Genomic DNA, 27,444 nt, shown 5'->3' with positions numbered 1-27,444 from the left:
ATATATATATATATGTAAACTAATAACTTTATTGTCTGTGAAACAAGCAACGATAATAATCAATGGACACTGGACATTTTAAAATTGGTCAAATTTGTTTTTTTAAATATGTTTTTTTTTAGTTGCTTAATAAACCATGTTTTCTCAGTGTAGTATGATTTATGAACAAATATCAGTTACTATTGGAGTATGTTTTTTTTTTAAATTATTCAATAAACCATGTTTTCTCAGTGTAGTATGAACGAATATCAGTTACTGATGGAAATTTATTAGATAAAGCTGTTAAAGTATATTTCTAATACAGCGGACTGGACCTTTTTCACCGACAACCTCAGACATCCCGCGCCAACTGCAGAGAATGTATTTTCGAAATCTATTCCTGGCCACCCGCGAGCATTTTTCCCGTACACTCCATTTGTTATGATTAATTATCCGGGATTTTCGCCGAAAACCTTAATTTTCCTTACTAATTGGACGCTTCCTACGGGGGCCTGCTTTAAAACAAACACATTTCTAGGCCGCCTCATAAAAAAAATGTAAAACACTCGCATAATTTAGTTGCCGATGAATAAATGGACCGCGATAGCAAGCAAAACGGCTTACCGTTTTTATCATTTGTGACACCGATAAATTATTTAGAGTGTTCCCACTTTTACGTTTTACGATTTAATTTTTTCTGTCGGTAGGTTCATTTCTCTTTATAGTCCAATTAAATGGGCCTTTAAATCGCAATTTGGTCAACTTGCCTGAATATTTGATAATATTTGAGGTATAGGTAAAATAACAATAAGTGACAGTAATTTTTTTTTCAACCCCCGGCCAGGGGTTAAAAATGATAAAATAAAGGGGGGTTTTCAAGAGAATTCAAAAGGGGTAAGAGCTTGAAAAAAAAAAGATTTCTTATAAAAGCATAAAATGCTACATAAAATGGACTATTGACTTTTTCTTGTCCTAGTAAAATTAACAGAGTTAGGGTGGCTAGAAGTTAAGGGATGGTTTCAGAAATATAAAAAAATCATAAGCAGGAAAATTAAATGAATTTTATTTTTTATTTTTCAGTCTACTTTAAAAAATGTAAACTTTCTTTTCAGAGAAATAGATATATTTTTTAATTTTTAATAAAAAAGATCAATTTCAATTTTTTAATCGTTAATTTTTATGATTTAACACTAAAACAGTTTTTTTATATGCTATTCGATTGATTAATTAAAATAATGAAAAGTTGCTTTCGAAATTTTGTTTTACGACAAAAATAAAACGTTACGTTCGCTTTGTGAAATTGTTATAACTTTTCTATTAAAAATTTAAAAATATGTATATCTATTTCTCTGAAAAGATAATTTACATTTTTAGAGTAGATCGAAAAAAATATATAAAATTCATTCGTTTTTCTGCTTATGATTTTTAAATATCTGAATTCATCCCTTAACTTCTAATCTCCCTAACTGTTAATTTTAATAGTACACGAAAAAGTCTATAGCCGTTTTTATGTAGAATGTTATGCTCTACAACCTTTATACGAAACTTTTTTTTCTAGCTCGTACCACTGAAGTTCAAAGTTACGTCTCGTAAAAATGTTATTTGTTCATATTTTGCTAATTTATGACATGTTTTGCATATAGAATTGTAAAAATAACACTGACGATGAGTTTTTTAGTACGAAATGTCACTAATACAAACAGTAACATAAACTTTATTTTTCTTTCGCTGACAATCTTTGTAGTAGCAATGTTAATACATAATTTCTATCTCGTTTTAAACACCCAGTATAGCAACAAAAGTAATTATTATACGTACAGGCATTTAAAGAAAAAAATTGCTCAGAAAAATTAACTTTCAGGTTATGTATTTTATTAAAATCACTTTTTTTCAATTAACTTAGCTCAAAAGACATCGAAAAAATCTGCACATTGATAACCTCGATTGTTACGATGTATTAAAAATTGTAGAAGATAGGGACTTTTAAGTCGAGAACCCAGTATGGTTCGTTTTCGATTAAAAACTTAAAAATTAAAACCAAGATATTGTTTTTTATTGATAATTTCAAAAGAGATCTTCTCTGACTTAATCATAAAATTCCGAAACTTTGCACTAAATTGACTGAAGTTGCGTCTCTTAAGATAACCGAGATTCCACGATACAACTCAAAAAACGAGCCCTCGGTATAAATACATAAAAAAATGTAAAAAAAAACAAACTGAAAGCAGTCGGTGTTGCAGAGAAAATCAATAATAACTATGTTTACCCTCTATAAAAATTATTTTCTATTTTTATAATTAAAGTTTATATCATCGCGTATGTTTTTTTTTGTGGCAACTCGCTATCTACATATCAACATTTTACATGTAGGAGACAGATAACGATTTTAATAAACGCGTCACGCGAGCCAACATCCTGAACCCATAAAAAAATCAGGACAATATATTTTCCGATTTTGATTATGATTTATATTTTCGCCAGCGAATTACGTCGTTAACCGTGCAATTGCGTTTTATCAAGCCTGGCGCCAGGTTTCACGCCGATGAGGCGGCCCCTTGATTCGACTTTGATGCGGGCATTTGATCCGGACAAATTCGGCGTTCGAAACTTGAACAAGACGCGTAGAAGATTTGTAAGTATATTTTAAAAAACATAAAAATAAGTAATAGACAGACTGTCACAGTTTTAATATCTATCAGACTTCAGGAGCGGATAAAATAACCAAAAATAGAGTTACTTTGACTTAAACTTACATATTTCGAAATCTCATCCGTTTTTTGAGATACAGGGTGTTTAAGATCCCCCCAAAAAAAAATTTTTTTTGTAATATCTGGCACAAATTGTAGGTAGTCATATTTTCTATACTAATAATTAAGGCTGTCAGAACTGAGCCGTGGGACATAAGCGTACGCATTATTTATTAAAAAGCAACAAATTAAATTGTCTACAATACACCACCATAAACACCAACGGATAAGAATTAATTACGCAATATCCGCACGATAGAAAGAATTAGAAATTATTATCTGAAATTGAGTTTCTTGTTCTTTAAACTCGATCCAAAATGGCGAACTGGTTAAAAAAATCGCAAAGTTGCAAAAATCGGTTTTTCTGAAAAAGTTGTAGTTTTAAAAAGATCTATCAACTGATTCTTTGTAAGTATCGATTGCTTTGTTACTTTTCGAGATATATCGAAAAAAACGTTAAATCTTCTCTTTTTTCTTCTATAACTCGTTTACATTTACGTTCCCATACTTGCCATTTACTGCAAGCATAGCCCGCGGCAAGCCAAAAAAGAACATTTTTGAAAAATTTAAAAATATTAATTATTTTTCGATATATCGATTTTTAAAAAAAAAGGCGTTCTCGAAAATTGGCTAGATCTTCTCAGCGGATAGCACTACAGTAACGATTTTCGATTTATTTTCTTCGTAAAGAGTTATATTATTATGCTCTTAAGAAATGTTGACCATTTAACTAATTTTAAGGATAAAAAAATGACTGAAAATGTTCCACTTTTTTTGGGTATGTTTTTTTTCAAATAACTATTTCAATTTTTATTTTATGAAAATAACTTTTAAAGAAAGAAACTACTCACATTTTTTCACGAATTTAAAAAAAATGTTTTTCTACGACCTTCTAGAGCCGAGATAATTTTTTTATTTTGAGAACGCAATTAACATTTTACAGCGATGCGCTTGAAACTCCTCCTAACATCGAAATAGACGAAGACTCCCTTGATGCTTTCGACAAACTTCTCGACGAAACCGTTATTGAGTCACAATGTGAAAATGTTGACNAAATTACTTATCCATCTTATTTCTTTTGCTGCCACGATTGGATTCGATTACACGTTAAAAGCTCGATTACCCGATATGATCCCGTGTTATTGTGCACAGGCGATGATTTTAACTACCGTCGACAATCAAATGACACTCATATGGCTGAAGTTTATGTCAGAACGAGCTGTTAGGCTCGCTGTAAGGTGGAAAATAAACCGGAGTTAATTACCGCCTGTAAAATTTCTGGAAATACGCGGCAGGAAGGCGATTGCCTTAGAGCCAGGCTTAACAGGAAAGGGTGGGTCGGAGCCGTCGAACGTAATTATGGTAAATATTAATTATGCAAATGAGTAAAAATTTCAGGTCTTTCAGATAATGAACGGGCTGAAAGTTATGTAAATATCAGGCCGCCGTCGTACCCCTCGAGAAACGGGAAAACCACGGAAATATTGCCGTCGTTTGGCCTTTCTGCTTTGGATTATTTTATACTTGGGCCAATTTCCACATTTTAAAGATCGAGAGAGAGAAGGGGGTGCTCATATTTCCTGAAAGATGAACGAAAAGTAATCATGATGCCTTGGGTTCTATTCTAGAAAAAAATTGTACGGCGGAGACCGCTTCTCGATATCTTGATTCGTTTTAGAGATAGGTTCAGGGCGTTTTTCATTTTTTGCGGTTTTTTGTTATGTCGAAATTTGTGAAAATTTTTGGGAAACCTTTAGTTTTTTGTGTATAATCCAATGGCGACGCGATATTTTTCTAAAACGTCGGGTTTTCTGTTATATCCCAACTTAGATATATTTTTTTAAACAAGTATAGGTATTTTATATATTTTTCGAATTTCGAAAGTTGCAGTCTGCATTTAAAGTTTCCTTTCAAATTTTGTGCAACTATATTTTTTAAGTTGTAGGTATACTAATAATTTAACAATTCGAAAAAAAAGAGAAACACAGTAAAACATTCCCGTTTTTTATTCGAGCAAAGTGCCGGAAAAATAAAAAGGCAAAATTATGAAAATGTATAAAAAAAAATCAATCAAATGTCGGATTTTAGATAATTAAGGAGGTATGTCGGGTTTACTCAAATGCACAGATGTACTTGAAATTTATATAGCGTATTACCCAGTGCTCCCTNATTTTTATTTTATGAAAATAACTTTTAAAGAAAGAAACTACTCACATTTTTTCACGAATTTAAAAAAAATGTTTTTCTACGACCTTCTAGAGCCGAGATAATTTTTTTATTTTGAGGACGCAATTAACATTTTACAGCGATGCGCTTGAAACTCCTCCTAACATCGAAATAGACGAAGACTCCCTTGATGCTTTCGACAAACTTCTCGACGAAACCGTTATTGAGTCACAATGTGAAAATGTTGACATTAATTTACAAAAAAAAAAAACGCGAAAATAGAACTTTTTCATATATGACTTTTCTATTACAAATATCATCAGGAAACTGTAGTTTAATTTTTACACGCCACACCCTGTATAATTTCTATCATTCACTTAGTTTGTCACTTGAGGTTTGAAACTTCTTAAATATTTCTAATATTGCTAGAATGTCGCGATATTTAAGATCATGACAGAGAAGACATTTTTTTGTTACTTATGTCCAAAGTACATAAGGTCCAAAATCGATCTAGTAAAAATACTGGGAAATTCTTCACGACAGTGTGCACTATTAGCCCAGTCAGGTTGTTATTTAACCGGGAAAAAATTAGGGAGCACAATTTTATTGTTCTAACCTTTAGGGAGGGTCAATAGTTGTGTAAATTCGGAATCGCGACTGAATTCCATCCCTGCATCAGCCGCCATCTTGAATTTAAGGAAAAATCGTTTTTGCTCAATATCTCGGCCATTTTCAACTTTACAACAAAAATGGTAAGTACTTAAGTTGTTGCAAATGCGATGTCCTACATCTTCTTTCGTTACAAATTTTATCGTGCGATCGATATTTTTCAAGTTAAGGGGGAAAATAGTGACAAAGTATAATTATTGAATTATCTCGTTTGTTATTGACTTTACGACATAAATGTACATAAACAAAGTTGGAAAGAATTATATTTTCTACAATTTGATCACTTTGATTTTTTCGCTACTACCAACATTTAAGGTCCTACGCTTGCGGTAAAGGCGCAGAGCAATATGAAAATCGTTTTTGCACTCTTTTCCACACCACCACCGGGGTAGAGTTTCAGGCGCGTTTTTTTTACGTGGTATCCCCAATAGGCCTAATCTACGTGTCATTGCTTGCATGATAGTTGCGACTTTTGCCGTCTTCCTCTTTATAAAAGTTTCTTGCAAGCATTAAAGGTGTAAGCCATGTTTTTTTAAAATTAATTTTTTCTTATAAAGTTTGGACCATTCTTGTTCATGGCCAGCTGCCGGTAACGTCAGGCCTATGGAATATTGATCCCTTGAGTTTAGTTAGGCTTGCCATAGGCGTAGGACCTTAAATGTTGGTAGTAGCGAAAAAATCAAAGAGATCAAAATTGTAGATAATATAATTCTTTCCAACTTTGTTTATGTACATTTATGTCGTATAGTCAATAACAAACGAGATAATTCAATAATTATACTTTGTCACTATTTTCCCCCTTAACTTGAAAAATATCGACCCCACAATAAAATTTGTAATAAAAGAAGTTATAGGAAATCGCATTTGCAACAACTTAAGTCCTTACCATTTTTGTTGTAAAGTTGAAAATGGTCGAGATATTGAGCAAAAACGATTTCTCCTTAAATTCAAGATGGCGGCTGATGCAGGGGTGGCATTCAGTCGCGATTCTGAATTTACACTACTATTGACCCCCCCCTAAAGGTTAGAACAATAAAATTGTGGTCTCTAATTTTTTCCCGGTTAAGCCCTTTTTTTGTCTAACCCGACTGGACTATATGGGGTTGCCTATTATTTGGCGTATGTGACGTCACTACTTAAAAAGGTCTATTACAATTGTGTAAGAAATAAGGAATACATTATGACATTATTGTGTATTTGCCCCACTTAAAGATGCAGTGTTTTCCTTTTTTGGTTCACTGTATACATTACCGCTGATGCCCAACGTATGTATATGTAAATTACGTATCCATCTTATTTCTTTTGCTGCCACGATTGGATTCGATTACACGTTAAAAGCTCGATTACCCGATATGATCCCGTGTTATTGTGCACAGGCGATGATTTTAAGTACCGTCTACAATCAAATGACACTCATATGGCTGAAGTTTATGTCAGAACGAGCTGTTAGGCTCGCTGTAAGGTGGAAAATAAACCGGAGTTAATTACCGCCTGTAAAATTTCTGGAAATACGCGGCAGGAAGGCGATTGCCTTAGAGCCAGGCTTAACAGGAAAGGGTGGGTCGGAGCCGTCGAACGTAATTATGGTAAATATTAATTATGCAAATGAGTAAAAATTTCAGGTCTTTCAGATAATGAACGGGCTGAAAGTTATGTAAATATCAGGCCGCCGTCGTACCCCTCGAGAAACGGGAAAACCACGGAAATATTGCCGTCGTTTGGCCTTTCTGCTTTGGATTATTTTATACTTGGGCCAATTTCCACATTTTAAAGATCGAGAGAGAGAAGGGGGTGCTCATATTTCCTGAAAGATGAACGAAAAGTAATCATGATGCCTTGGGTTCTATTCTAGAAAAAAATTGTACGGCGGAGACCGCTTCTCGATATCTTGATTCGTTTTAGAGATAGGTACAGGTCGTTTTTCATTTTTTGTGGTTTTTCTGTGTATAATCCAATAGCGAATTTCGGTTTTTCTCTTGTATCCCAAACTTAGATATATTTTTTTAAATAAGTATATTTTATATATTTTTCGAATTTCGAAAGTTGCAGCCTGCATTTAGTTTTCTTTCAAATGATTTTTGTGAAACTATATTTTTTAAGGTGTAGGTAAACATTCCCGTTTTTTTTCGAACAAAGTGTCGGAAAAATGAAAAGGAAAAATTATGAAAATATATAAAAAAAATCAATCAAATATCGGATTTTAGAGAATTAAACCAAAACTTGTTTTTTTTGTTTTAACCCTGTATATTAGCAGTTTTTCATCTTTGACCGTTTATAATAGCATTTTGTTATTTGAGATTTTGATATTTGATTATTTGTTTTGATTTGATATTTGAGATTTTGATATATTTATTTTGAGATTAAAAACTTTGCTCTTTATCTACCTTTATCCTATCTTTTTTCTAGATGGAAAAACAAAAAAGATAAACTTGTACATTATAACATAGGGGTGGTAAAAGGAATAACTGCACTGGACTTGATTATTTTGCCATTCTGATGGGATTAGGTAGAATTGTAATAGGACAGCAGAAATTGGTTGTATTCGTAGAAGAAATTTATTGTCCTGATCCTGATAAAGTTCTTTATAGATAACTATAATATAAACAGCAAAAAAAATTAAAGGAGACGAAAAACTTCCAAATTTTTTTAGGGAAAGTCTGTAACCTCGTGAATAATGGTCTTTTCGGGAAAAAAAAAGAAGCATCTTGAAGCTTGAAGATTCTAGTTTTGAAATCTTGAGTTGAAAAATATTTCGAACATCACTCGGCGGAATCAAAAGAAATAATGCAAGGCAAAAATTTTTCAATTTTTTTTTTCGTAAATGCACGTCTGTCAACATTTTTTTCTGCCTAATGCCTTAATCATTTAACCTGATCCATCAGCTTCAGTTTATTTTCTGTACAATTATTTCTCATTGAGATATCGGCTATAGAGTGAAAAGTCACCTTTTTTTAAACATCGATATTTTATGAAATATGCAAATATTGTGAAAAGTACCAATGCTTGTAGTTTTTTAGCTCAGTACATGTCCATGAGGCTTGTAAATTTTGAAATTGATCGGTTGAACCATTTTCCTTTCCTGAACCGTCAAAAGTTTTATAAAAAATTAAAGACATAAACATCAATTAATGATTAAAGTGAGATAAATTTATTTGCTTTATTTTTCTCATAATTTCGTGTTAAATACTCGTCTCATCAAATATCGAAAATAAAAAAAATCTAAACTTTGAAATAAAAAATTAAATTTTCAAAAATAAATTTATTTTTAAAAAATTTTTAAAATTCCTTTGCGTCCTTTTTTACAATTTTAAATTGAATATTTAAAATGTTAAAAAAATATTTTTTTTTATTAAAAAAAAAGTTGAAACATTTTTTCGATATTTGATGAATATTTAACGCGAAATTTGAGCAATAAACCTGCTCCTTTAATTTTTTATAAAACTGACGTTTCAGGAAAGGAAAACGGTTTATTGGTACTTTTCACAATATTTGCAAAGTAGTCGTTGATTTTCCAAAAATCACAAAAAAAATTTGGAAATTTTTTTGCTCCTTTAATTTTTTTGTTGAGTGTATATTTAACAGATAAATCAGGCTCGGAAGTGCTAGGTTCCCAGCAAGAATTTAAACAACCTGTCGATGTCGTATCAGAATAACAGAAAATTGAGAAGTTTTGGGTAAAATATCAGGGGAGCAAGAATATAGTCATAAATTTTTACAATATAGGTGTTAATTTTCAATTGCTGCACAACCCGGTGTGTGGCATCAGAATAAATATAGTCTTGGCATTCTTGGACGGGTTCCAAGCGAGTTTACCAAAACCCGCGACGTATTGTGCACTGTTTATAATAATTTACGATACACCTATTTATAAACCTCTTTGTGTCTAAGAGAAAACACACTGAGAATACCCTTCCGTATGATTAATAGCGAGACGGTAATTCAAAAGCCTCCTGGTTTCTTAACACCATCAAAACAAGTTTAAACGTCATATTTCAACCTCGTTAAAAGACAAGTCACTCCTCCTATTTCGCTTATCTGAATGGCTGAGTTCGGCTGCTGGAAGTAGGGCTTCGCCTGTGTGCTACTGCTACAGACAGACAGGCAAAGTGCTAATTTATGCCTGAGTAAAATTTAAATCGATATTTTAAACGAGCGTTTGATGTATATGATTTCAGGACCAAAATTGATTACGTTTTAAGTCAATCCCGTAAACAATAAAGTTCGGTGTGCAGCAAAATGAAACCCCTCTCAACGGTAAATAAAAGTATTTTTATTGAAAACTAATTACAGACAAAAGAGAGTCCTCGTGGTGTGGAGTCGCTCGCAGGTATAAGTATTTGGTCCTTGGCGCTAATGTGCCGTGGACCTTTTCCTGGAACCCTGGTGCATCTGGGTGGCGTCAAGCTGGCGCTCTTGACGTAATACTTAAAATGGGTCACTTGCGGACATGTGTATCCACATGTGATTAGTAAAAAAACTTTTGACACTTTCTAGTATTATACAGGGTCTAAGAAGTTTGACTGCCATTACTTCAGTATGAGATAGAGTAATTATAAATAAATAAAAAAGTTGGAAATTACAAGTGCTTAAGATTAACAGTTTTGAAAATACAGCGAGTATTGGGAGTTTCATCACAATTTGACAACAACGCTTAATCTACCGCTACACATCTGATGTATACCACGTGTGCACGCGGCACACTTGTCCTACGGAAAAAATGTAAACAACTATTATTCATTGTGAAACATTTAGTAAATTTCAAGACAACCGTTTTCCAGTTTTTAAATAAATAATAATAATAATAATAATCGATTTCGTAGTACGAAGGTAGTGTCGTGCTTAAATTTTAGCTCGAATTTTAGTAATTATGAATCTCTTAAAACAGGAATTTGAATTTTAATCAAATTATGAATTTGAAAAATATGTAATTAAGCTACAAAACAAATTACAACATATGCTCAAAATGTCCACCACCATTTTCGATGCACGCAAGATACCTTGGAATCCAATTTTCGCGCACTAGTAGGTATGGCGACAGTTGAGCCAGACGGACGCCCGAGACGCCGGGCGTCGAGACGCCCGCTTGTGGCCTTCGGTAGTGTGCGATCGCGGGTCGCTCGGCCCCAATCGGCAGGTAGGTACAAGCGTGTACCTGAGACTGGGGTAAGGTAAATTTATAAACATTAGACAATTAATTAATTTCGTTCGAACATAATTAACATATATCCGGCGCTTGATTATTTATAATTAATGTAAAGATACAGGGGTAGCAGAATAATATTTTAGAAATTGAAAATAGGTATTCTTCTTAATAATTGCATACCTACCTACGTTATGTCGAACTATGCTTATATACGCGCACTAGCTGGAAAACACGTAAGAAAAGGAAATAGTGGTTCGAAAAAAACACTCAGACACGGTCCAATTCCAGATACCTCGTGTTATCCGTCGCGCCTTTGTCACATTGCCCGATATGAATTTTATCAAATTTTAAATTTATAACAACGCTATTTTTTATTATGTCAATATGTCAATATTCCTTAATTAATCGAACTTTTATACATCACGTTGGATATTTTGATAATTTTTTTTTCTCGGAAATGGTTGAGTTTAGGACCCCTGTCATATAAGATTTTTCGTTTATTTTAATGTATTCTATCGTCTGTTAAAATTAAGGCAGTCAAACTTCTAACACCCTATAGATGTTTACAGTTTTAAACTTTGTCACCTGATCGAGAATGCATTGTAACGTCATTTAGTGCGATCGAAAACACAACCTGTTAATTGGCAGCAGGTTGTGATTTCGGGCAAGAACTATTAACAAAACTTGTTATTTCGGGTTAACCGCAATATCCCAATCTTCTACCCTAAGAATTTGTTTATATCTAGATATTCCATTCGGCAATTTCGTTTCGCTAGACTTTCCCTTTCCGCCTCTAGGGGTGGCTTGTAGATTACGCGTCGACAAATGCCCGTCGACAACAAATTATTAATAACTGGGTTATTTCCATACATCTTCGAATCAAGGTCGGCTCAGCGCCCTGGAAATCAATACATTACGCAGGCAGCGGCTGATCCGGTTCAGGTTGCGGCTTGCCGGCGTCGGATCCTACGGAATTCGGCGGACTTTCCAATTTGCCACTTATCACAGCAGGAAGGTACTTGTAACAAGATACTATCGTCTGTCTATGTATATGTACTTTGACTCCTGTTATATAACGTTTCAAATTGAAAAAATAATTTTGTATTTTTTCTTAATTTTTTTGAAGGCTTCGTTCGCAGAGCTGTCTTTTTTGGATTCAGGCCATTCGTGACTGTCGACTTTCCCGTCGTGGAATCTGACTGGTATTCTAGTCTAGATTTATGGGAGATAACTCGATCTCGTATCCCAGCTAGAATTTCGTACCTTTTCTGGTGTTTTCGCAGAAAAATTCGAAACTGTCACTCTACGGGCAGTTTCGGAGGTTGAATTCGATACTGAGCTAAAAATTTCGATATCCGTTCAGCGTTTTCTGCTTCACAGGGATGGTTAATTAGATGCTCTCGGGCATCGGCAACTACTTTTCCGTTTTCCGCGCATAGGGGGCAGTGTAAAAGGCTNAATTTGTATATAATGTGTAGAAAATTTCTATTATATGTTCATTTGGCCAACAACATATTTTAATTATTTATGTCCTCAAACAATTTTATTATATTGATGGTAAATTTCGATTTGTTTCGTTTCAAAAGATCTCCAAAATGCCATGTTGTAATAATATTAGTAAACAAAATATTATTTCTTATTTCTCCCTTTCGCAATTATAATATGAATGAGTGGTAGAAGGTCCCTATAATACATTAAAATTACCTGAATCTCACCAAATTCCGCATTGCCGCACTACACTGCTTGGCAATTTGTCAACCCCTTGTCAACAATTGAGATTTATTGCCCAGTCGCCCAGTGCTCCTGTGTTATATGCCGTTTGCCCCCTGTGCATTCTTCAACTGGGCGTATACATTTCTACCACCTCCACGTTTAGTTCGACCAGACACTGCCAACCTCTTGGTTCTTCAATTGAGATCGGAATCGGAAAGACTATACTGTCGTATCTCGACCTCTCTGCCGATCCTTTTCATTGCGGCGCCCTCTGCCAAGCTCAGACCTGGACTTTGGTTTTGGACCTGGTGGGACTAGGACACACTCTCTATTATTTTGCTTAATATCCTGGATACACTCTCAGTATGGCAGTAGTTTTTTAGAAAGGCTTTGAAATGAACCGTTTTCTACTGAATTATTTTAACATTTGCAACTTGTGACGACTATTTGCACTTTGATTAGTTTTTTCCATTGCTATTGTGTCTATTTCTGTCTTTGTACTGTTTTTGGTACTACTTTTTAAACCTGGCTTTACCCCTTAGGGTGTTCGTCGCAGGTACAGAAATTTCTAAACGAATTGGACGATAGACGGTTGGTCTAAATCTCCAGCGGTATACTCACAATAAATTTTTTGCAATGTTCTGAATTGAGAAAATGTTTATTGTAATTTTTTTACAAAATATGGTTATGTCGCAAGTAAAGGGGTACTATACAATGCAAACCAGGAACCCTGTCCTGGTTACAAAACTGGGAGAGTCGACATTCAATCACACTTCAGGATGGCTCCGCAAATTCTCGGGAATTGCTATTCGGTTTGGATCTTTACATATATCTGCCTTTTTTGGATTCAGGCCATTCGTGACTGTCGACTTTCCCGTCGTGGAATCTGACTGGTATTCTAGTCTACATTTATGGGAGATAACTCGATCTCGTATCCCAGCTAGAATTTCGTACCTTTTCTGGTGTTTTCGCAGAAAAATTCGAAACTGTCACTCTACGGGCAGTTTCGGAGGTTGAATTCGAAACTGAGCTAAAAATTTCGATATCCGTTCAGCGTTTTCTGCTTCACAGGGATGGTTAATTAGATGCTCTCGGGCATCGGCAACTACTTTTCTGTTTTCCGCGCATAGGGGGCAGTGTAAAAGGCTTCGTAAGTCAGATTCGAAAGTTGAGTAAATTTCGTGTAAAGAAAACCTGACGGCAGCAGCATTTTCAGCGGGTCCTAATACGTGTTTTCAGCGTTTTGTTTTGAGATCTTAGATTTTTTGGAGATTTTATGAAATTTTCCTGAATCTTGACAATTTTTGCTTAAAAGGTTTTTTGTCTGAGAAAAAGCTGAAATAATTTTCCTATACTGAATTTTATTTTTGGCTACGCTTTAATTTATTTCGAGTATGTACTGTTATTTTATAATTCATCTCTTGAACTAATTCAACCCTCCTAAATTCATTTAACTTTTGCCAAACTTTAAACGGAAATACAGGATTTTTTTTTTAATTTTGCCACTAAAACTATTCGAAAAGTAATCCGGGGCCAAATTATAATTTCTCCCATGTGGTTCACTAACAATAAGACTGGTGACCCTAGAAAGTATTATTTGGTTGTGCAACCTATGATTGAATCTCATGTAGAAATTGTACTTATGCAGTTTCTGTCAATCTGTACACCATAGAGAAAACCATTGGTTCTAGACGAATAAAATACGTCAAGTAACTTAATTATGTTGCCAAAAATTTAGTATTCCCCTCGGTATTCCCTCATGCAGAATTAATATACATACTAGAATGAGAATTAATAATTGAAAAAAAAAATTGTTTTCAAATTATTACAAACTATTTTTCTTTTTTCAGGTCCCCACCGCTGAGCAACTACTCAAAGACCACGAGCTGCCCCTGAAGAAGCAAAAACTCAACGAGTACCTCAACAACCTCAACCACATACCCTACAACATGCAGCACGCCAACTGCATCCAACAGATCTACGCCAGTCTGGACCCCCTGTACATCCACCAATGCCTTCAGGAGTTCTCAAATGCCAACCGCCACATCTCAGCTTTCAAACCGGTGGTGCAGAGCATCAAGGAGTCGAAAATCCGGCACGCCAACACCTTGAGATACACCACCGATCCCCCCGTCTTGCAGAACCCCGAAAGAGTGGTTCTCATGTCGGAAAGCGAGCGATTCGAGAGGAGTTACCAACCCAACGTCGCGTTAGCGCCGCCCACCCCCAAGAAATACAGATACAGGAACGGCGATGTGGCGACTTCCACGACGACCATTAAAACCGAAGCGTTGTCACCGGTGAAGGTAGAATCGACTATTAAGGAAGAAGTCGTTGAGGAGCAACGGAAAACTCCCGAAAAGGTGATTGAGTCGGCGGTCTCCGTAGTCCAGAGCACGTCCACTTTACCCAAGTACAACCCGGAAATCGAGCTGTCGACGGATACGGAAGACAGCGCCTCAGAAACCTCAGAAAAACATTCGGAATTCGGGAAAGTCGACGAGGTGCTCAAAGGAGTGGAGAGTAATGTTAGGGATAAAGTTTTGGAACTGTTTAAGAACTTAACGAAGGAGTACGAGAAAGTGGTGCAGGAAAGCCGTATTAAAGACAATAAAATTAGTGATTTAGAATTAAGGAACGCCGAGCTGTCGAAGGAACTGGAAGGTATGAGAGCGAAAAGTCCCGAGAAGGAGCCGGAGGTTGTGGAAAACGAGAAGAATGAGACGGAGTGCAAAGACAATAAGAGTTCTTCCATTATCGTAGTGAATGAGAGTTCGAGCGTCGACCAGAAGCCGGCGGAGGCCCAGAAGAGCGTCATCGCCAGCTTGGAGGATCAAAAGGAAGCAATCATCAAGACTGCCCCCGAATGATCTGTGATTGTTGCCAGACAGGTTAAGTTCTAAGGTAATTTCAGTGGGTCGAGCAAAAATTACGTTACACGCGCTGATAAGCTGATATTATTTGTCATGTTTCTTTTACAAAACATTCGAGAGGTTAAATCTATCAAGTGTGTGGGTTAAGTTCCACACGAAATGTGGAACAGATTTCCTATTGAAACTCGTGTGGCCACGTTACGAAAATAGAATGCCTACAAGATAGAACGTACTTTATTCGTTTTGAGATATTTCTTGACGGACCTTTAAATAAAACATACGCGATTATGTAATCGTTTAATCGATGTCATCTGTAGGGGACCAATAATAATTTATCGTCAACAGATGGTTTCAGTTTTATTGTTTATCTCGTAAATTTAAACGCAATCTGTCAACATCGCTTATTTATCGGTTTTATTTTATCGTTCGATATGTAGATGTGACGCAAAGTGTTTCGGTGTGCCAATACCGGAAATGGTATTGGAAATTCCATAAAATGAGTACAGTAGAACCTCGGTAATCTGTTCTGGGCTCAGTCTGAAGTAGGGACTAGGAGAGGTTACTGGATAATCTTAGATGACAAATGAAAAATGAGGAAAAAAACAAATTGTTGTTATTCTTGTATTGATTTACAAGATTTAGATATTAAAATAAAAAAATCTTAAAAGTCGTATTGTATGTACTTACCATGTATATACAATAGTATAACATGTATTTGATATAATTTCAGATTTTGCTGGCTCAACATTATCTGGATTTGTATTATTATTGGTTAAATTCACAAAATACTGAGTCTGTATCATAGATGTATGTAATTTTTGAAGCAGTAATATTTGATAATGCTGGACGTTATTTTCGTAAGCCTGCCATAAGCAGGTATTAAAACAGGGAACAGCTGCATTATTTTCATTTTTGTCGTTTCTATCGCCTTCATTTTCTTCAGGATATTCTTCTAACTTCTGCCATCTGATAAAGAATCTTCATCTCTTGTTTTTCGCTCATTGCTTTGATTTAAGCGTTGATGTATTATTTCCTACCTCATTTAAAGGAAGTTATTTCTTCAATATTCATATTCACTTGTACACCTGTTTTTGAACTGTTTTTATCAACAAATGATATTAGAGGCAGGTCATCATCAGCAGAAGTCACTGAATTAACTTCCTTATAGTTCCACAAATCTTTCCAAGATTTCTTTTTGAAATTTGGAATAACACTTCGCTGTTGTTAGGTTGGCCTGAAAGTCTTTTATCACATTTTGGTTTATGGCTGTATAGTTTGGAAGAAGAAATAATATTGATATTTGTTTATCATTTAAGTTCTTGACACATTAGCTGCTTTCTTTTGGTTGCCGTTTTCGGATCTAAACGCGTTATGATCCCAAAATCATGTTCGTAGTTGTTTTCTTGTTTCCGGATCTTGTCACATTATATGATCAGGATAGGTAATCCCCTTTCCTGTATCTTACAACATTTTCTGTAATTCGAACTTTTGATCACGATCGCATATTTAATATAATCTTAAAATTGTAGTGGTTTCTTTTTTCTACTATTTTTATTTTAATTGTGTACACAAAAATAGGTATACATACCTAAACGATATTTAAAATCAAATCAAATCAAATGTCAACAGTAAACAAAATCCTGTTCTCTTCGAAATTGGATTCATGGATCTAGTTCGTGTTTGTCTGATCCTGATTCGGTGATCATCATTCAAAGCTGAAAGCGAAAGAAAACGGCTATTAGCTGCTTTCTTTCGGGTGCCATTTTCGGATCTGAACGCGTTATGATCTCAAAATCGTGTTCAGTTGTTTTCTTGTTTCCGGATCATGTCAGATTATCAGGATCGGTAATCCCCTTTCCCCTATGAATTAAACTTTTTCTGTGATTCGAACTTTTGATCACGATCACATGTTTTATAACCTTAAAATTGTGCTGGTTTCTTTTATCTCTAAGAACTTTATATATGCTCAACATATTGACCGTGTTTAATGTTATCAAGCTTTCCAAGCGCTTGGCTTGCAGCGCTTTAACTGTTCGCTTGCAAGCGCATGCGGTTCCTTTAAACCGGTTCAAATATCTGTCTACGCTTGCTCGCGGCTCGCGGTTTATTTGAAGGTTGAATTCATAACCACAGATCATGACATAACCTAAGTTGTTATAATGGATATGTTTTGTGAAAATACTTGTAATGTATTATTTGCAAATGCACCTTTACTATTGCATGAAAGAAACTGTGATTGTGTAGACTTTTGTAATCAACTTACAGCAAATTTAAAAATTAATACACTAACAGCAGTAGAGCACTTTGAAGACCAAAACAGTAAACGAGGGAATTTTTTCATTTATTAAAGCGATGCCGTCTGCCACTACAACCTTGTAAGTCTGGAGTAAGCTTTCAATTTCAAATTATTCCATTTTTAATTTTTTAACACAAATACAAAAAAGTTTTCAAATACTATAATTCTAACCTAAAATCGAGTTGTCACATTATTCGCACAAGTGCAAATTAACTGCTTACACCAAGTGCAAGCGATAAAGCGAAAATATTTGTGCTTGTTGATTTTTTTAACTGCTCAATATCAGCGCAATCGTTTAGTAAATGACAGCAGAAAGCAACTTGCATGCATACGCTTCCGCTTGGTTACATTAAACACGGCCATTGACTTTCTGAATTACAAAAGATCTATGAACGTTGAAACTTTGTGAAAATGTTGCAGTTAACAGAATATAGTCCGGATTATTGGATTAAGCCACCTTTAGTCTGGATTAACATAGGTCCGAATAAACGAGGTTCCACTGTATTGACGGCTAGTAACCTTTTTGAATTATGTAATTACAGTAGGTCATAAGGGTTTCAGTACGAAATGACAAAAATATTAAACGAGATATGTGATAAAAACTTTAGAGACGTGCTGGGAATGCTTGTATTTTTTAGTTTTACTTGTTCGAACTGAACACAGAAGTGACGGATAAAATGTTATGAACTCGATTGAGATACTGCAAATTTTTCTGAATATTTCAGTATTCAAACGAGAGTTTTATTTTGTCACTTTGCAATTTCGAAGACGAGCATATGTCCTTTATTGTTTTAAATAATTGTATTTGTGAGTTAATCATCATTGTAGGGCATTGTGGAGACCTGCCTCGTTATTGTGATACTGTTTTTTCTTAGAGAAAATTTGTTGATAATTACCTCTTCCCTTTTTTTTTTTTTGTAAAAGACGTCAATTATCGAGTTTTCTGAACTGATGTAAATTTTGCTCCATACTATATTAGTTGTTTCGCTTTAAAAGTGTTTGTAAATATTGTAAAAAGAATACCTTCGAGGTCTCGTACTACAACTTAGTCATAGTTTATTAAAGGAACGCACTAGAGATTTTTTTTTAATTTGGAATCGCTTTTGTACATTTCGCTATGTAGGATTTATATGTTTTACGAAAACATAGTTGTTAGATTTTTTCTCAAAATTGTTCTTGTTATGGTTGTTTTAATTTATGATTATTGAAAAATTGTTACTTGGTAATATTTTCTAATGGATTTAAAGTACAAATTTTGGTGCGCAGCACCTGAATATAATAATCTTAGCTGGCGGGGTCCTCATAAAGAGAAACAATGCAAGCAGAGAGAACTACACTTTCCATTTTGTGGGGCGCCCCGTGCGGATTTTAGTGTGTGCTAGGCGACCGAGCGAATGGCAATACTTTTCTGTCCCTAATTGCATTTTTAACGGCGACCAAACTTTTTGGAATATTATCTCAGGTATTACGAAATACAATCAAATTTTTTGTATATAGAGTTTAAAAATGCGCGGGACGCATATCAGAAATTATTAAGAGTTGGAACTGTAATTTTGGACATAAAAAAGGCATACCTCCAGTTATAAGCGAGTAGCGTGAGTGGTTTTTATGAGGAATACGAAACCATAAATAAATATATATATAGTATATATACATATATTTAAATTATTCTATTAATTTTTAGCTTGTTCTTTATTTTATGCATGATTATTTTTGTTAAATCTTTAAATTTAATTTTATAAAATAGATATTTTTATATTTTCTTTTGTTGAAAATAATGTGATAATTTTGATTTTAATAGTTTCGTCTCTCAGTATTTCAAATTCTATTCCCCTCCCCCCCTCCCCCTCTCTAAGATGAATACTTTGTCCGTTTCTTTAATTTGTGGCAGCTTTTCCATAAACTGAAAATTGTACAAAATTGTAATTTCATGGGATATGTCTGCCCAGTTGCTTGTTCTTTAGAGCACTTAAATTCGAAATTGTTCCTAAATTTTTAATAATCTTTGAACTGCCATTTTTTGGATCACTAGCAATACGCTAACTAAGCAGACGTATCCCGGAGAAATTTAACTGAAAAATTGTTAAATTTGTTATTGAATTATATATTTTGTGATCTCAAAATATGTAAGAATGCTGTTGACTGTAGTTTTAAGGAGCTAGATAAGTTTGTGTGTGTTACATAAGTTTATATAGCTATATTATAAATATACACAAATTATTTCATAAATATATATTTCTGAATTTTATGTGTCAAAACAACAAATAAACGCATTAATTTATAGATACTGTCGTTTAGTCTGGTCCCCAACCTGCAAGAAATCAGTGGCGCCACCTTCGTGTACTGAATAATTCACTAAAGTGTTGGTAGATGGCAGACGAACTGAATGCAGTTTCGGGTTGATTAGGGTCGTCATTGTCTACCGGAATTTTTTCAGATATTTCTAAACCCTAAAACTTTTTGAGAAAATCCATGAAAATTTGACAAAAAATTAAAGTTTTACTCTAAAGGCGGTTTTGTCTCAACTTTTTTTTTGTAATATAATAATGTAACGTACGTACTATTGTCATAAGCTTAGGAAGAACGAAGATAGTATTGTCTGGGTCTTTCTACCTTGCATTTCATCCCACCGTACCAGAAGGAGAAGGAAACTGCCGGTTATTGCAGTGTCGGATGTACCAGAGAAGTAAGGAGTTCAAATAATTGAAATTTCGTGATATAACGATGTAATTTTTAGGTATTTCTGAAAGACGGTAAGAACGTGCTGCACTCTTACCTAGCGGGACGAAAACTGAAGTCGCGCTACATAAGGGCCAGAGAAGAATTATCGTCTTGAACTCAGGTATTTATTTCACTTATTTTTTTGTAGTCGACGTTCGCTATAATAAAACAATTTAAAGGTTCAACACCTTAATTTTTTTTATTATTTATTTTAGGACGATCGCTACGACTTCAACTTTCAACAGTCCTATTCCGTCTCCCAGGATATGCCTATCCTACCCGGTGACAGTCTTATAACCGAATGTACCTGCCTCACCCTCCACCGCCAATAGAAGTAGATCAACCGACGGGAGAGGGATGTGCCTATAGCTTTCGTGTTACATTACCCGAGGACCCAGTTGGCAGGGTGTTACTCCAAGCCACTGGTATAATACTTTTTCGAGACGCTGAACATAAGGCATTTCTGTGGGAAGGACATGGTAGAGGTAGAACAGGTGCTGCTAGAGAGAAAGTAAGTAATTGTTCCTCATAAATTGTCGGTAATTTCCATGAAATTCATAAAAGTATTTGGCAAAAAGTTTAGTTTATTTGAATTAAACGTGTAAATCTGATTGATTATATTTAAAAAGTCTGTGAATTTATCCAAAATAATTTCCATCGTATTCTTTATTTATGCCATTGCAGATACTTAATGATTTAGTTGAATTGGTTTATAAATATTGTTTTTTGTATCTGTTAATTTTGGTTTTCTAGCAAGGGTTTAGAGTTCATTTTATAATCTCTTTCATGTTTTTTGAGGTCGGTTGTGACTTCTATGACCAACTAAATGACATTGACAATATAAATCGTATCATTTAAGGATGGAGAGTGAAACCAAGACAAGTACAACGCCCAGACCTTTTGAGAATTGCCCAGGCGACAAAATGTTCCCAGAAGCCAACATGAGGCCATAATGGACTTGAGGAATGCCAAAGAGTACAGCATCGTGGGCGAGAACGGTCAAATGCAAAACAGACAAGTTGGTGATTAAAGAGCCGCTTGAAGTTAAGAATGCGAAGAATATTCCTTATAACCAGACCATCTTCATGAAGAAAACGGAGGAGCCGCATCTTACCTTTTGCAGAATGAGGGACGACAGTTTTGCTATCGTAAGTAAAATATATATTTTTTAAATCGTAAATTTTATGCTTTTGTTTTTTCCGGTAGAGAACATTGAGAATCTGCCGAATTTCGAGGATTACAAAACCAAAGGCAGCATCCAGTGCACTTCAAGAACGAAAATGCCTTTCTTCTCTTCTTCCGTAGCGATGAAACTAAGGTCTAAATTAATTCTGGCAATACTGCTATTCTTATTTTACACTTGCTAATATTTTCAAGACAAACATTCCATTTTAGTCAAACTTGTATCAAACTACTCCCTCTCAAAAAGAGAAAGGCTGTACATAAATACTCTCTGTGCATATCGATGTCTACCGAATAGTTGGGGTAAGTGTCTAGTTTTATGGTCCGAATAATACTATGAATTTTTTTTTACATCTTTTACTATGCAACTTAGTTTTAACGGTCAATTTTGTACTTATGATTTTTACTATTTTAATTTATAAGAATAAAAAATAATTTGCGTTTTATTTACAATTACTTACAAAAATAAGCAACTAAAAAATCACACTGCTTTGGTAACGCAATTTTTGTGTAAATACTCCCTCGTTTCCTGACACAAATATTCAAAATTTCAAATAAATGATTTTAAGAAATGATATTAGAAAATATCAATACTGATTTCTGTAAATACCTCCTTGGCTTTCTGCTCTCGTGATACAAATCTTCAGAATTATAGGGAAAATAGAGTGATTCATAAAAAATACCTCCTTTGCTTTCTGCTCTCCTGATACAAATTTTAAAGAACGGGCAAAATATTTGAAAATTAAATTCGAAAGTATCTAGCAATTTTTCTGTAAAGACCTTCTCAACCTTCTGTTCCCCTGATACAATTCTTCAGAGTTGTACAGAAAATATTTTAATTAAAGCGATTTATAAAATACCTCCTTGACCTTCTGCTTTCCTGATACAAATCTGAAATTCGAAAATATCGAGCAACTTTCATATAAATACCCTCTTCAACAATCTTGTTCCACAAAATATTATGGCAGTTATATTTTAAAATATCGGGAGCAATTTTACCATAAAAACCTCCTCGACTTTTTATTCCAATACAAATCTTCGAAATTGCAGAGAAAATAACTATCGAGATCGTTGATCAACACAAGAACTAAAAGAGCGCCATGTTCGGGCCAAGTGTATGTTTGGTTGCATATAGTTATTACCGGTTATATCTTGAATCCGCTGTCATAAGCTATGCAACCATATATTCACTGTATTCAATTCTGATTTGTCAACCGACGCCACGTTCGGGCTATTACTCGTAGATAGGTTGTGCTCAATTCGGTAACTCTAATTTTGCATAGATCGTTGTGCCATCTATTGGCAGATCTATGAAGACAAAATGTTTCAGCAACACCCTATATATTTCAAACCGAGAGGCAGGGGAAAAGGAAAACAAGGACATATTAAAAAATATTCTATAATTTATATATAATCTATAAATGAGCATAAAAACTTAGAATAAAATACAAGGGTTACCCTACAATAGTTTTAAAAATAAAAACATAATACCCTAACGACTAAAAACTATTAACAATTATAAGTAACGTACTTAAAAGTTCAAAGCAGATCACAAGAAATATTGCAAAGTACATGTTCGTTGAATAAAAACAGATCTAAACGCCGATATTTACATTAATTATTAAACTAGAATATAAACAGCTCGCTAAAATTTCTAAATTCAGTCCATAAAATTTCTAAAGTGGCGCAAATTTTAACAAAGCTACAATTGAGCAAAAATAAAAATTAAGTAACAAATTTAAAAATGATCGACCTTGACCGCTACGCTGTTGGCGGCGTGGTTGCTCGGCAATAGGATGTTATCCCAGTCGGTGTGGATGTCTTGCTCTGAATCCGTCGCTTTCAAACTTATACCTAGACTCGGGAGGGTGTTGGCGTAGTGGGGAATATTCAGAATCACAGGCTTTAGAAATTCAGTACCTAAAAAATACAATTTAATTAGATTTTTTTGTAAAATTGTGTAAATAAGGGATTTATAATTTACAACACTAATATTGTACCCCGAGACATTAGCAGGGCCTTCATAAATGATTACAAGCCGCATACGTGACCGCCGAGACCACCTTTCCACTCATAATTGTAGTGATACAACAGTGGTACCGTATTGACATATAAATATTAGTTTTTGTAAGTAACAAATCAGTAAAAACAATACAAAACTATACTCTTAATAGATATGAAAAAATATGTTATCGATGAAATGGCAACAAATCGCCAAATAACGGTACTACGGTTACCACCTTATCACTGTGAACTTAACCCAATCGAATTAGTCTGGGTGCAGGTAAAAGGAGATGTAGCGCAAAATAATACGACGTTTAAATTAAGTGACGTAAAAATTTTGTTAAAAAATTCCTTGGAACGAGTAACTGCAGATAACTGGCAAAGATGTATACATCATGTACAAAAAGAAGAGGAGAAAATGTGGTAACTCGATAATTTAATTCACGTTACTGTGGAACCTATCGTTATCAATCTAGGAGACGAAGATAATTCATCAGAATATCCAGAGGATGAATTTTAATACACCTACTTTTTTATTTTCTTTATTGTACATTTATACAACACTACATTTACTTTGAATTTTCAAAATACATATATTTTTGTGTGGAATAAAAGTCTATTCATTAAATTTAAATAAATATTTTGATAATAATATTGAATAATTTTATTTGAATTACTAAAAACCCTCGTAACCCGGTTGTGATGCTTAAAGTAGCCTCATGTTTTGAAATGCTGTTTTTATATTGTTTACTTATAAGAGAAATGGACCGAGAAATTGAAGCGGCATAGACAAAGACGGATTGTCGGGGATTAAATTTTAGCTACCTGCTACAATTTAGTACAGTCCGATCGCACAAAGTTTTGTTAAAAGTACACCTCTTCTATACAGATAAAACATAATATAAAAATATTGAATATAAGCACCAGTACTACATTTATTTACGATTTGCATACATAATGAGCTTTTATTACTCTCTTTCATTTCTAAACAGACTATAGTACGACGCCACACAATTATTTACATATTCCAATAACATAACCTCATTACTGACCTGAGGCTGGAAATTTGTTGGGTTGGTACTTCTGAACTTGACGAAAATTAAAACATGCTCAAATTCGTCAAGAACTTGATGAATAAATTCATGAAGATATTTGACGGCAGATTTGGTGCATTACACCTCTAATTTCTTGATGAAGCGACTTCATGAATTAATTCATCGATAAACTGCCAATGTAAAACGGCTTTTAGGCAACCAACACTGCACGGCTGGTACTGTCAATTAAAAATCCTTAAATCTTACCGTCATCAAATATTAATGATTAGTTTATAATGAACAGTGACAATCTGTTACATCTACTCTCGAAATAGTGCGATCGCTGATTGGTTGAACCAAATCTCGTGAAAAATTACACCAATCATCAGCCGGTGAAACAGAATATTGTGATTTAATGCAACTTGATCTTATTGATATAATTTTACCGAAATTTTATTGCCAACGTGAAGGAAATAAAGTTACTGGTCAAGCTACTTGTAATAGTTTATGAAGACTCCGTAAAAAAGATTATTATGTCCTTAGGACATAACATACATAATGGACATACATAATGGGGTATTTTTTAACTTTTGAACTACTACATCACAAAATAGGGTGTTGTGATCATATTTTTTTCATTCGCCAGGTGGCAGCACAATCGATGCCCACAGACATAAGAGACGGTGGCTCAAAAAGAAGCAATTTGTTACTCAAACTGTTATAATGGGAAATAAAAGTAATAAATATAAAAAACAGTGCCTCCTGGATCCTGACGGCCTAGAAACTTCAAAATTTCTGGGCAAGCGTCAATCTTACTTTAACTGCTTTAAGTACTTTTATGAGCAATTCCATCATGATTTGATCCACTAAACTGACAAACGTAAATAAGGCTAACAACTATTAAGAGCTGTTAATTAAATAAAATCTAGTTGAATATTAAAAATAACATAACATTATCATTCCAGAGATTAGCAAATAATGGTTTAATAAATGCCAACAGTTATTTTAGCAAATATCTGTAAAATATTAAGTGTAAATTTTCAAATATTGATTTGAATGGTATTTTAGGTGTATAAACTACTTTTACAATGTTTTGCAAACACAAAATCAAGTAATCATTTGTTACAAATCAACCATTCTAGCAATGATGGTTTCCTTCCATTTCCTTCAATTATAGTGGCTTTATAAAGTGGTAACAGTGGTATCACAGCAGTTGACTGGTACCTCTATTTAACCCGAGTATCAGAATCGATATTTGGACTTCTATATTTTATACAGGGTGTCTGCTTTCGCACAAGTTGGGAAATCTTGAAGCTGGAGACACTGGTTGCCAAAATAAGTCGATTGAGCCAAATATGCCCTATCCAAATGTTGCTGCGTTCAATGTTTGAAAATTATTTTGAAATTTCTCATTAATTTTGAGGATTGTCAGAGTATAAACAAAAAATTGACAGTATTATGTTTATTGACAAGACAAATAAGAATTTTTGAACTAATTTTGGCGTTGCTTGTATAGGGTGTCAGTTATGCCCTATTCCTTTGATAAATAAGAGAATTTTTTTTTAACCTTTACAATTATGGACATTGTGTATTGAAAATATGAACAGTACGAATCCCGCTTCTGATATGTTAAAACAAATGTTAGTTAATAATTCGATTATACACTTTTATTAATAAAAATTTATAGGAAGTGAACAGACTGTATGTGACCGCTTCAAACATTCATATCTGACTAATCCTATCTTATGCCTCTTCACCGGGTGTCGCCCAAACGCTTTATCTCCTTTTGTTTTGGTTATCCGGCGTTAGTTTATAAAACGCCGATATACAGAGTGCCTCCAGTTCGCCCTGTCTGGAGATGAATATTCCTTAACATTATGAACAAAGCGTCCTTCGTATCAAAAAAAAGTTACTCGTGTTTGTTTTCGTTATCTCCTTTGGTTATTGAGATATTTGCATATACAAATTTCAATTTTTTTTCAATTTCGTTTTTAAGCAACTTTAATCCTTAAACTAATCCTAAAAGTTGCTTAAAAACAGAATGCATTGAAATTTGTATATGCAAATATCTCAATAACCAAGGGAGATATCGAAAACGAACAAGAGTAACTTTTTTATGAAACGAAGGACGTTTTTTTTACATTTTCAATACATAATGTCCGTAATTCTAAAGGCAAAAAAATTTCTCTTATTTATCAAAGGAATAGGGCATAACTGACGCCAAAATTAGTTAAAAATCCTTATTTGTCACGTCAAAAAACATAATAGTGCCAATTTTTTTGTTCATACTACGACAATTTTCAAAATTATTGAGAAATTTCAAAACAAAATTCAAACATCGAAGGCATGAGGCATATTTGTCTCAATCGACTTAATTTGGCCGCCACTATCTCCAGCTGCGACATTTCCCAATGTTTAGTAGACACCCTGTATATTTTCCCAAATTTTTATCATGTGTCAGGAGAATAACATAAAATATCTTTTTTACCATAATTTCGTATTAGCTACAAAAATAAATCTCACAAGGAGAAGGCAAGGTAATCGGATTTTTGTAATTTTTGATATTTATGGTATGTATAGTTTAGACCTTGAATAAGAATTTTCCAAAGTTCGACGAAACGTTCATAAATTACCGAGATCATCAATTTTGAAGTTTAACCTGTCACCTAAATCCACTAGATGCGACAAATTTTTCAACTGGGAGCGTGGCCTAGTTGCTAGCGTTCGGTTCCGACAGTGACGAGATCGCTGGTTTGAGTCTCGTCACGCGACATTTTTTTTCCCTTCAAAACGCACCATATGGTTTTTTAATCCTTTAAATTTAATGCAAAATCAACGGTGGCAACACTGTTACAAACTGACTCAATCACTAGTATCAAGTAGTAATCAGACACTTCAGATATGGAAAAAAACGTTA

The 27,444-nt window shown here is 34.2% G+C and overlaps 2 protein-coding genes across 7 annotated transcripts in view; one reads left to right on the top strand and one right to left on the bottom strand.

Moving 5' to 3' along the window:
• The window catches only part of LOC108906115 (ski oncogene), a 309,204-nt gene that overhangs the window by 265,342 nt on the left and 16,418 nt on the right, over nucleotides 1–27,444 (top strand). The window contains exon 2 of one of the 2 annotated variants that reach the window (XM_018709291.2): nucleotides 14,268–15,321. In XM_018709291.2, the coding sequence (XP_018564807.1) occupies nucleotides 14,268–15,287 (1,020 nt within the window). In that variant the 3' untranslated portion in view covers nucleotides 15,288–15,321. Of the gene's footprint in view, nucleotides 1–14,267; nucleotides 19,287–27,444 lie in introns of those variants that run through there. The other variant, XM_018709283.2, reaches the window with a different exon arrangement.
• Nucleotides 22,917–27,444, bottom strand: part of LOC108906087 (tight junction protein ZO-1) — a 159,678-nt gene continuing 155,150 nt past the window's right edge. For 4 of the 5 annotated variants that reach the window (XM_018709266.1, XM_018709240.1, XM_018709257.1 and 1 more), the window contains one exon: nucleotides 22,917–23,409. In XM_018709266.1, coding sequence (XP_018564782.1) covers nucleotides 23,228–23,409 — 182 coding nt within the window. In that variant the 3' untranslated portion in view covers nucleotides 22,917–23,227. The remainder of the gene's footprint in view (nucleotides 23,410–27,444) is intronic. The other variant, XM_018709272.2, reaches the window with a different exon arrangement.

This window comes from Anoplophora glabripennis, unplaced genomic scaffold (assembly GCF_000390285.2).
Source record: "Anoplophora glabripennis isolate ALB-LARVAE unplaced genomic scaffold, Agla_2.0 scaffold21, whole genome shotgun sequence".
NCBI lineage: Eukaryota > Metazoa > Arthropoda > Insecta > Coleoptera > Cerambycidae > Anoplophora > Anoplophora glabripennis.
Note: the sequence above shows the minus strand (reverse complement) of the source record. Positions and strands in the feature narration are given on the sequence as shown.